The sequence below is a fragment of the Rhea pennata genome, chromosome 3, assembly GCF_028389875.1.
Source record: "Rhea pennata isolate bPtePen1 chromosome 3, bPtePen1.pri, whole genome shotgun sequence".
NCBI lineage: Eukaryota > Metazoa > Chordata > Aves > Rheiformes > Rheidae > Rhea > Rhea pennata.
In genome coordinates, this window is record NC_084665.1 from 108,034,065 (window position 1) to 108,046,662 (window position 12,598).

General features: G+C 38.3%; 1 protein-coding gene across 5 annotated transcripts in view; it reads right to left on the bottom strand.

Moving 5' to 3' along the window:
• Positions 1-1,690: 1,690 nt before the first annotated feature.
• SH3YL1 (SH3 and SYLF domain containing 1) overlaps positions 1,691-12,598 on the bottom strand; it is a 57,650-nt gene continuing 46,742 nt past the window's right edge. For all 5 annotated transcript variants that reach the window (XM_062572974.1, XM_062572977.1, XM_062572973.1 and 2 more), the window contains one exon: positions 1,691-2,268. In XM_062572974.1, coding sequence (XP_062428958.1) covers positions 2,069-2,268 — 200 coding nt within the window. In that variant the 3' untranslated portion in view covers positions 1,691-2,068. The remainder of the gene's footprint in view (positions 2,269-12,598) is intronic.

The following is a 12,598-nucleotide window of genomic DNA, read 5'->3' on the forward strand; positions in this document are numbered from 1 at the left end:
CAACCCTATACAAAGGCAAATGTGTATTGGCTGAAAAAGTAGCCAGTATTCTGGAAATTACTAGCGAAATACTACAGCACAAATCTGCTAGTGGATTCTTAAACTTGTACTGCATAACTAAACTGAAGCAAAAGGGTATAATAAATGCAAGAGTGATTCTTTATGAATATGTAGCATATCTAGCTTCTGCGTTCATGATACTATTACTATTTCTATTCACTGAGCCTCGATATTGGATGATTCAGTGTTTCTTTGCTTAGTAAGTAACAGATGTGGCCCATGAAAGACATGCAAACAAAGAATTTGCTGTCTTACCTCAAGGTGGTGGATGCTACAGTAGTTCTTCAGAAGGCATATATTAATACTTTCACTGCAGTTATATAAGCTTATATGACATTTTCCAAATGGTTGCAAAATACTTTCTGATGAAAATATGTGCAAACAATGTGCATTTTTTTTGGTGGTGGACTGCATATATCTGCGTTGTCTATGATACATAGAATCTGAAGGATTTTCTTTGAAAGATTTGCCTCTGTTTTCAGTCTCTTCAGTCTCATTTTTGATTTTGTTTGTCAAAAATATACAGCTCAGTCTGAAAGAACTACAGAAACTTTTGTTGCTGAATGGAACTGAATTACTAATTTCTAATGATGCTAAGTTTTCCTCTATACCAGACTTAGCCTTGTCATTCAGATGGGTAACTTAGAGCCAAACAGCACCTGATAAAAAGAGAAAGTCTGCCTGATGTAGATCATACAGCTGCAGCTTGGCTGCTGGAAAGGTCACATATACTCATTTTTTATAGAATACTCACGGCACTTTTATGACAAGGACTTAACAAAATACATTTTCAAGTGGGGAAGAGCCCAAACTGAAGAAGCACAATTATCATCTTGGCATTAATTATGTGTAAGTGGTAAACTGCACATCCAGCCCTGAGAAAGAAACTCAGGTTTTCAAGGACTCCATGTCTCATTCTCAACTCTGCTGTCATGTATCACACCAACTTTCGAGTCAATAACTCATCTCTACAGTGAAGCTGATTTAAAAAAGATACTCAAAATTAAGTTGAACTCAGTGAATTAACAAGGTATGTAAGTGCTATACATTACTACTTCTGCACACATTCTCCAGGAATACTTTTTCTCTATCTTACTGCTAATAATTTACTCTTTTTTCATTTAATGTTACTGTTTCCTTAAACATTAAACAGTAAAAAAAATCTTATATGGAAAGGAGCAGGAAAGTTGTTTAAGTTCATCTGTAAACCAGGCAGAGTTTTCTCAGGCTTGGCTCCTGGCTGTAGAATAAATTCTTACAGAAATCAAGGGACATCATACGCCTATATATTTTCTGGCAGGTATTGATCCTGCATTTGACTAAACAATCTTTCAGAAGTGCTTAACTTCTTCAATGATGAGGGTAGTATAAGACAAGCTATTAAGGAAGCTGAACTACTTGATTGGTACAGAGTTGTTTTAAAAAGAAAGTTTTTGTATGCCTGATGAGGAAGACATTGAGGATCAGACCTAAAGTATTTACTAAGAAAAATTACAATGCCTAAAGTGATTTTTAAAACCCAGTATGAAGGTAATTCTTCTACCATATATGCAAAAAAAAAAAAAAAAAAAAAAAAAAAAAAAAAAAAATGTTCATTTAGCAAAAGTAAAAAACTCCAACTCAGACACAGTTTGATGCCAATCTGAGTTTATTACAGAAAGAGACCATACATTATAACCTAATAGAAACCAGTATTTCACCAGGATATCTAGTTTTAAATTGTTTCTAATTTCTCCCCTAAATCCATATAGCAAGAGAGAGTTGAAACTAGACACAAATTGAAAAATTTTTTTCAGGCAACTTATTCAAAAATAAAACTTCATCATAAATTATCACTTAATGTTTATTTAAGAAATAAGTTTAGGGTAAAGTTAAAGTCATTTAAAGCACTTCGGTTTTGTGTTGGAATAGTCTTGATCAGGGATTTCATTCTGATAAATCTGAAAAGCTTAAAATATATTTTTGTGTGTAAGTATGCTATTGCTTCAACGCTTTTTTCTACACAAATTTAGTCATTACTTATGGCAACATAATTGGCTGGAAAGATGCCGGTTTGTCCTCCTATTGTCCCTTCCCACCAATCAAACTGTGAATTTGTTTTGGTTGTCACTGTGATTTTGTCTCCAGCTTTGAAAGATAAGTCACCTGGCTGTTGTCCTTCGAATGAATAAAGTGCTGTCACTTCTACTGGACTGCTCCAAGAATTACCTGAAATGAAAGAAATAAAACAAAAAGAAAATTACTGATCTTCACATACAGTAGTCCTTAAATGCAATATCTTTAAATGATAGTAAAAACTAGTGACAAAGGCACCAAAATAATTTATGTAAGTGTATAAACTGCAGACAGAAAAAACATGGTTTCCACTACATTTTCAGATAAGTGCCATTGGGGTTCTAGTCTATCAGCACAGTATTGTTAAAAAAGTAGCATCCTCTCAAAATAAAGATCTATATGCCTCAAATTGTTCCAGTGGAGACAGCGTGAACAAAATCATTATGTTGAAGAAAGTGCAACTATTTCCTGATAGGCTGTTGAACAGAAGAACATTTGAGTTTTAGTTCTGGTATGTGTTCTCTGGACACAAACTGCAAAACGTAAAGCAGTGACTTTGATTTTTATAGCTATGCTCAGGATATAGGATTACAAAATACAAAATACAGCATTTTACTTCTCTTTTCATAGTGTTTATATTTTCTTTTGTTTTGATGTGTTTTGCCCCTGAAAAAAAACATATAAAGTATACTAGTGGAAAGAACTTCTTATGATTCTTCATACTGGAAGGAACTTAGCCTGCATTGACGTGTTTTATACCACTTATACAAATGATTTTTGTTCTTTTTCTATCAGTCTCATACATAACTTTTTCAGTCCTTTACTGCAGTGGGAATCATGCCATGAGTCTTCTGGTTTAGTTTTAAAATCATCTAAAGCCTGGAACATTATTATCCAGTTCCCATTCTTATTGACATTTTTAGCCAATGTCTAAATACTTAGTACATTTGATCTTTCAATCTGAGTATCTTCAGTTTGCTGATGATTACATTTGCTCTCAATTCTTTTAACATGGTCTGAACATTATAAAGTAGTTGCCTCTCTTTAAAGTTGGTTTTAAAAATAATTTAATTAACCAACACAACCTCTTGTGTGAATGCATCTAAAAGTGATTCATGCAGATCTGAAAAAAGTACCTTGGTAGCACAAAAGACAACTAGTTAAATGGTAAATGGTAGAAAATGGTAAAGACCTCCACACAGTGAGCTCGAGAGGTGTCAGGATATATTTATTGGTCATAGGGACATAAGGTGACAGATTTTTAGCATTAGATGCATCTGCAAGTCATGCCAGCTGCCTGAACTCAGTTGTAAAGGGGGAAACCCAAGCTCCTCTTAGTCTACAGATTTCAAGTAGAGCTGGAAAAGATGTCAGAGAAGAACCACTACTACTTTTTTTGGCAGTCTGTCTTCAATAGCTGATTCTGATAACCATTTAACTTCTAGCTGCTTTTATCACCTCAAAAGGAAGAGGAAAAAATTATTTTGCACTCCTAAATATAGACTTTCCAGACAAAAAAGGACAAACAGAAAAGAAGAATGGACTATATGGAATATATGTGTGAACAGTACAGATGTCCTTATCCAGTGTTTGTCAATACATCTGTTCACTCCATAGGCTACTTCTTTCTCTTCATAACTACATTTGTAACAATGTACTGGATAATCAGAGACTAATGGAAAATTCTTCAGCTGTGGACTAGGAGACTGTTGATTGCAGAGAAGTCAAAGACTGTCTTTCCTAGGTTCATGATCTGAAATTGTACGTCATTATTTCTTCTGATATATATAAAAAAAGAGAAGGTCCATGTATATCAGATCTTTTTCTCCACCAGTTACCCCTACCAAAAAAAAAAGGTAGCAGAAGAACTTTTCTTAATATCCTTTCTACTTCTGCACTTGAAACCTGTACAGGCTGAGTATTCACCAATTGCTTGACCTTCCTCTAAGAATTCAAGCATTTGAACTGATAATATGATATGTTCACATCATATCTGTTCACATATCATATTTTGATTGAGGAGATCATGCAGAAAAGCACAAAAGTGAAAGATACTTTGAGTTTTTATTCCTAATTTTAACCGAAGAAAAGTAAGAAAATGTTATGGTCAGCACTCTTCAAGGGGTAAGGCAAGAGAATAGCTCTGACATATTTACATACAAAAAAAAAAAAGAAAAGAGGAGGATAGGGGTTGTTTTACTTCTACGAGACATTTAGGCAGCAAGTAGGAGTATTAGTGCATTGCATAAGATACATGAAGGCTACAAATTCTCATGTTTTTCATAATAATGTGTGTTCCCATCATCTGGATGTGCCAGCAGAGAAGCACTAAAGGAGAATTACAGTTACTAAGTATTTATAACTGTCCAAATTATGTTAATACACTTGGAAAAATGAGAAAATTGATTACATGAAAAGAAGACAATGTGCTAATACAGGAAGTTAATAGTCAAAGTCTCTTTTAACTGAAGCTAACAGAAAACTGTCACCACAGCTTTAGTAAGCTGGACTCATAGCAACAGCATTAAGCAGCAGTTACCGCCTCCATGGCTGAACTTGAATTAAGAGTAATACTCTGATTCCTCTTACACAAACTGTTGAGTATACTGAAAGTGGCAAAACAGAAGTAGGAAGGAAAATGAAGAGAAACTAGACACAAACCAAAGCCTGAAAAGGTGAAAAAAAGTACATGTGAGATATGAAAATGTAGGAGTGCAATTGATGCATTACAAGCACGTCTCAAACTATTGTTTGCTGTCATATGAACAAGATTGTTTCACGCATTTGCCTTCTCACATTTTACTCCTCTTCCAGAGGATCATATGTCCTTCCAGACATGCAGAAACCTCAAAGCACTATAGCTGTGATTATGAATACTGCTCTGAGTTCCTGCCCCATTTGCTACCAATCATTGCAAAACATTTTCCAATTTTATTACTCTCTCACCTATTTCAGAATAATTCCAATTTAATTTTGCCTAGCAGCTCTTTCCTTATTATAGTTTCATTTTATTTCTCACCAAAACTCTAACCTCTGTGCTTTACTAGGACAAACTAGATAAAATACACATTTATGGCCTCTAGATTGCAGCATCCCATGCCTCGTATTTATTAGATTATCCTAACAAAGAGATATCTTAAATGAATGTACCTTTTCAAAATCTGCCATGTACCATATGAAGAGAAACTATTTCATCTGTTTCCTCATTTCAGCTGCACATAAACTGGGGTGGATACATATTATACTGCATCATGTAAGATGTGATATGCTACAGATGACAAAGTATGACTTTTTCTATCTGCATTATAATGTCAAAATTTAAAACAATTGTTTTAAATAAAATTGTTACAGACACATGAAGATTGCTGAATGCCTATCTTGAAACCACATTTGCAGCTCACACAAGATGGTGCTGCAGTGCTACATACAGCATATGATACTGAGATCATTGAGATTTGTGAGTATGCACACTGGAATAAAAACAAATTACATTGGGGAAAATCCTTAATTAATTAAATTTGAATACACACAAAGCACACTTCTGCAAACACAGTGGCCAACACAGAAATATAGAAATTGTGGTTGAAGATCTATTACTGCAGCAGCCACCATACATATTCGATGTTCTAATAAACACAGGAATGGTGTATGCTGGTTAACTAACTGCTCTGACCAGTATACCCTTTCATTTTCATTCATCTTTACATACTGTAATACTCAAAATGTTTTGCTTAAGACTACTGCTACAGATTCATAAGTCAATGTAGTATTAACTAGAGTGAATTTATAGCCTGTTAGGCACTCTGCGGTACCAGCCCCATAGTAAATATATAGAGAAAACTATCTTTAATTACAGTTTAACTACAACACAATAGAAGTATTATTCAGAAGGTTATTATGGAACAGATATGTTGGATACTAACAGACTGAATAGCATCAGAGCCTTTTTTTGATTTTGAGGCAAATAGGGATAGAGTGGTCACCTATGTACTTGTAAACTCTCATCATCCAGACAGGAGAGTCATATCCAAACTACCTACTAGTTTCTAGACTGGAATGACTCCCAAATTGCATCCATAAATTATCTGGAAAAGTACTAGATGACAATCATGCCAAGTAACTCTCTAACAATTTAGCCATATAGGTAATCGAGTTCTAGTGCTTGGGCCCGCCCTCACACTGTTTATATTACTAGTAAATGTAGCCACTAATTTCACATTCTAATTTATAGCATGAAAAAGTATCTGTAAACCCATAACTTGACTCTAAGACCATTTTTTAAAGAGTAACTTGCATTTCTTGTCACTTTAGGTTGACAAAAAAAATTTTTGATTTGAAAATCAAAAGCAGTTTGAAAAAAAAAAGTTGCAGTACTGCTGTGGGTCCCAAACTTGTTTTACTGACAAGGGTGTATATCCTGTAGCTAATGAATGCCCAATGGTGAAGAACTTGCAGAGAAATGCAAAAACTACAAAGTGCTGCTTTTGCCAATGGGACACAAAATAAAATTGAAATGAGTTTCATGTGCTTGAGGTTAGTGGCGAGATTGCTAAACAGCTACTTAGCAAAATTAGATAATTGTCAGCAATTAGAGAGCTAGCAGGATCTCTGTGGAACAACCATGGGCCCAGCTAAAGGACAGAAGCTATAAGAAAAGTAAGGCAAACTACTCGTGCTGTCTTTGGGCAGAAAAGGAGAGCTGTGACTCACCTGACACTGTAGAGTTGCCATCTGACTAAGGGCACTGATGACTGCTACGGTAATCCTGTAGCAGATTGCCAGTACCTTAGGTACTTTCTGTTAAATCTCTGCTTTGATAAATGGGCTGTGGGACTGGGTTTTTTTGAAGCTAAAAGATTGCAACACCAAGTCTTTTGGGTTGTAACATGCCATACACAAAAGTTGTTGTCCAAGAGATTTATTTTTTCCCTGAAACTCAATGTTCTTTCTACCCTGCAATTACTCAAAATTTGTGTACAACCTTTAGAATACACGGCTAGAGTTTTTAGTTTTTGTTATTTAAAAATCAGTCTGAACAAGCAACCTGTTCAACATATTAAGTTCTGCTTTCTCTGTAATTTGTAAAAAAGTAGATAGAAATGACTGGAATATTATTAATTGCCAAAAAAAATTTTAAAGTTAGATGAATCTCCAGCATTAGAGATGACAGAAGTTATATATAGTGCATAAAACCTCCACCAAAAAGTGTTAGCTTACAGAAAAGCTGCCATAGATTTTTCATTGGCTAAAAGGAATCACGGAAAACTAAATGACCAGATAAACCATGTTTGCGCAGGAGAAATATGAGAAAATCAGCAAACAGACCATGATGGAAAACATCTAACAGCTCTAGGCAGACATAAACACCTGTTTTTTTTTTAAAAGCACATGTATCAAGTATCAAAAAGGTTCATTGTCACTAGCATAGAGTTCACACAGATTGGAAGCCTTGGTTACTGCTCACAGGTCTAGGATGAGAGTTGCAGCTAACAGTGGACAAGAAAAAACCTTAGTTCTTTCCCTGCTATGCGACATTGTGCTTTTGTTAGGATAGGATTAGTATTGAGCTTAGAATTAGAATTCAGGAAAGAACTCAAAGTGGAGTGAAGAACCAGATTAATTACTGGGTCCTGAACATCTCTGAGTAAAGAATGATTATTGGTGCCAGCAGTGACAAAGAGTTTACAGAGGGATTTTGTGGGGGTACCTACACAGACACTCTTAGCAAATGGCCTTAACAACACCTGCTAAGATAAGAATGTGAGTGCAGTCAGTGAGCATGTGCATGGATTGAACACACAGCATTGTCTGAAGGGTGTTGCCCCAAACTATCATGTTAAAAGGAAGATGATGATCAGCACATAACTAACCATGTTAAAGAGGACAAGGACCGTTACCCAGATTCAACAGCAATAGAGAAACTTCAAAGAGACTTGAAGAGATTGAAACAAAGATGGAATCATCTTGAAAAGATACAGAAGCATGAATCATAGAATCAGTACCTTTGGAAGGGACCTCTGGAGATCATCTAGTCCAACCTCCCTGCTCAGGCAGGGTCACCTAGAGCATGTTGGACAGGGTTGCATCCAGGCAGGCCTTGAAGATCTCCAGAAAAGGAGACTCCACAGCCTCTCTGGGCAACCTGTGCCAGTGCTTCGTCACTCTCACAGGGAAGAAATTCCCCTTCACGGTCAGGCAGAACTGCCTGTGCTTCAATTTCTGCCCATTGCCTCTTGTCCTGTCACATGGGACAACTGAAAAGAGTTTGGCCCCGTCCCCTTGACACCCTCCCTTCAGGTACTTGTACACATTGATAAGATCCCCCCTCAGGCTTCTCTTCCCCAGGCTGAAGAGGCCCAGCTCTCGCAGCCGTTCCTCAGAGGGCAGGTGCTCCAGCCCTATGATCATCCCCGTAGCCCTACGCTGGACTCTCTCCAGTAGCTGCATGTCTCTCGTGTACTGGGGGATCCAGAACTGGACACAGTACTCGAGATGAGGCCTCCCCAGGGCTGAGTAGAGGGGCAGGATCACCTCCCTTGACCTGCTGGCAACACTCTTCCCAATGCACCCCAGGAGGCCATTGGCCTTCTTGGCCACAAGGGCACATTGCTGGCTCATGGCCAACTTGTCATCCACCAGCACTCCCAGGTCCTTCTCTGCAGAGCTGCTTACCAGCAGCTCAGCCCCCAGCTTGTACTGGTGCCCAGGGTTATTTTTGCGTAGGTGCAGGACCCTGCACTTGCCCTTGTTGAACCTCAGGAGGTTCCTCTCCACCCAGCTCTCCAGCCTGTCCACGCCCCTGATGACGACCCTCTGAGCTTTGCCTTTCAGCCACTTCTCAAGCCACCTCACTGTCCACTCATCTAACCCACACAGCCTGAGCTTCTCTAGGAGGATGTTATAGGAGACAGTGTCAAAAGACTTGCTGAAGTCAAGTGGACTGTCCACTGCTCTGCCCTCAGGTACCCAGCCAGCCATTCCATATGGAAGGCTATCAGATTGGTTAAGCAGGATTTCCCTTGGTGAATCCATGCTGGCTACTCCTGATCACCTTCTTCTCCTCCACATGTCTGGAGATGACATCCAGAATGAGCTGTTCCATCACCTTTGCAGGAATGGAGGTGAGGCTGACCAGCCTAGAGAGTTTAGAGTGGAAACAGCAGTGGTCAAATCTTAGTTTGACATTGGCAGGTGCCATCCGATTGGCATGATTAGGGTTGTGATCAGTGGTGCAAAGTCCAGCTGGAGGCCTGTAGCTAGCAGTGTCCCGCAAGGGTCAACACTGGTTCCAATCCTGTTCAACTTATTCACTAATGACCTGGATGAAGGGACAGAGTGCACCGTCACAAGTTTGCTGATGATACAAAACTGGGAGGAGTAGCTGATACAGCAGACAGCTGGGCTGCCATCAGAGACCTTGATAGGCTGAAGAAATGGGTAGAGAGGAACTTCATGAAGCTCAGTAAAGGAAAGTGCAGGGACCTGCACCTGGGGAGGAGTAACTCCATGCATCAGTACAGGTTGATCCCTGCCCTCAGCCCTGGGGATCTTATCAATGTACATAAACAAATGAAGGAGGGGTGTAAAGAAGATGGGGCCAGACTCTTTTCAGTGGTGCCCAGTGGTGGACAAGGGGTAATAGGCAAAACTGAAACACAAGCAGTGTCTGAATACGAGGAGAAACTTCTTCACTGTGCAGGTGACTGAGTACTGGCACAATTTATCCAGAGATGCAATGGAATCTCCATCTTCGGAGACATCCAAAACTCATCTGAACAGGGTCCTGCGCAGACTGCTCTAGGTGACCCTGCTTAATCAGTGGAGTTGGATAGACGATCTCCAGAGGTTCTTTCCAACTTTGAATGTTGGATGATTCTGTGATCACAACTGCTGTTTAAGCCAGATAGAGCAGACTCCCTGTCCAAAACTCTGAGTAGACTGCAGCCAGCCAGGGGTCTGACAGCATGGTGTGCAACAAGTACAGACTCACAACTTGGTGTGCATATGGGACCTTGTGGGTAGCTTTCTTGCTGGAATCAGTGGGTCACAGGGAGCCTTGAGGGCACACACAGAATTGGAGTGCCCAGTGCTCCAACAGGAAGCGCATGTGAATAGGGGAACTTGAACTACCAGAATAGCTCCCTTGTAACCCCTTCTTGCCTGTGAGAGGGGATGTGCATGCCTTAACATTTTGTGCATGTAACACTTTGTGCACATACTTGAATATACGTGTGTGTGTGCACACAATTAAAACTTGGGGGGGTAGTTATAGAAGAGCATTTAAAAAATTGTAGGGGTTTATTAACATTTTGTTAGGGTTTAATGTTGTGCTCTATTTGCTGTAATACAGATATTGATCCTGAATGTATAGTTCACAGATTAACAATTAATTATCTGCCATTAATGAATTAATAAACTATTTCTATCCTCATTTTGGTTTAAGTTACGTGAACTGAGCAGTTTTTCCCTGTGACAGTTCTTACACGAATCTCTACTCCTACACTGAACACTATGGTTCAGGCTGAAGGGCTCAGCCTCAATTAACTACTGGTCTAATAAAAGATTATAGAAGGTCGGCAAGTATAGATTTTGAAGATAAAGCGAGACTGGAGGCAGGAATTCAAATAAACAATAAAAAGCTAAGCTCCACTTCCCTTGCTAGGGAAGATAGGATGGGTTTTATTTTCATAAACAAATTGGTTTTATTACCCTAGCACTGACAGAGTGACTGGACTACTGTTAGGGTTAAGGTTAAGTTACTGTTAGGCTTAAGATTAGGAGAGGAGTTAAAAAAAAAAAAAAACCTACAAGTTAAGGAGAAAGATTCATCACAGGACAAGCAATATCAAGGCTGAGATGAGACCTACCTTAAATGCCAAGAGTAAAGAGCTTATTGCTATTTCCGGATTTGCTGCGCTCACCAAAATATAGGGCTAGATTCAGAGATTAATTAAAAGAGTTATTGTTGGATCCGTGCAGGTCAGGTGCAGGAGGGTGTGAAAACAACATATGAATTACGATTCGTTCTGAGGTGGATATGAGTTTCTGTATTACAGTCAAAAATAGTTTTAAAGATGGAATTAGAATTTGGGTAGAGGATCCAGTTAGCAAACAGTTATGCTACCTCTAGATTCACTGTTAACAGGGGTTTGAATAGGTCACGTTCTTACAGTGATTAATGCTGCTCTCTCCTTCATATTTTGAGACTTTAAGCTTCCCAAGCTATACTTTGGATAGTTTTTGCAGTTTCTGTGCAATGCATTTTCTACTGGATCCAGCACACCCTGCATTATAATGTGGAAGGCAGGGTGAGGGTAAAGGAATAGCATGTAGTAAATTTTGAGGGCATCAGGATCACCACTAACGACAGGAACAGATTTTGGATTAGATAGTTGGATAGAGTTAAGAGTTGGATAATAGGAAGTAAAGATCTAAAATCTTGATGTGAAGAATCCAGTAACATTGGGCTATGATGAGGCCTGAAGATAGAGAAAATAGCTTATGATTAATTCTGAGGTAAGAGGTAAACCACTCAGTTCACTCTGTAATGCTCACAAGAATGAGATGACAAGTGGAACTGATACAAAGTTTTTTGGGTTCTTTTTGAACTCAAAGATAAACTTACCTTGATAGGTTTGGGACACCATTTATCAAAAGCTAAACTTATTACTTGATGGCATAAAGCCACAATTATTTGATCAGTCTTAGTATTAAACAAACTATAGCTAAATCTGAGTTTACAGTAATGATTAGATGTCTACAGAAAAACAGACAAAATAGATCTTTTGCTATATCCTACAAATCCTGTGGGGCTAGGATAGACATAAAGGAACAGATGTTTACTGTGAGCAAGATTGTTAGCCTCTGAATTTAGTTGAAGTTTCAGTTATTAATGGAATTAAGTATCTATCGTTTTGAGTCTTAACTCTAAGAGTTATGTTTATTGTAATTCTTGTAATATCTGCACACAATTTATCTCTAAGATAGAGGTTCTTCTGCCATCAATAAATTCATAAAAAAGCACCCAGACAACCCTTCTTCAGATCAGAAAAAGTCACACGACTTGAACTGTTCTGTAATACCACTACCCAAAATACCTTATGATAAAAAAAAAATAATTTCTTTCTAGTAAAGAAATATATTGGTAGCTTTGCTTCTCTTCATACTGACCATGAAAATTACTTTCTATATAGAAAAAACATAGAGAAAGCGGAACAAAATGATCTCCACTGCAAATGCACACAGTGATGGAGCCTAGTGGAGAAAGTGGTCTGGCATCCAGATCTGTAAGAATCTTAATTTTTGGAGAGTGCTCTCAACAGTTACCAGGTCCAGAAAGATCCACATGACAAGGAAGAGGTTACTGCAGGCTGCAGGTTGAATGTTTTACAGTCTTGCTGTAAAACAAGCATGCTCACTGAAGTATGATTAAGACTTTGGTTAGAGTTCAGGGCACAAGAGTAAGTTGTAGATCTATAGCTAG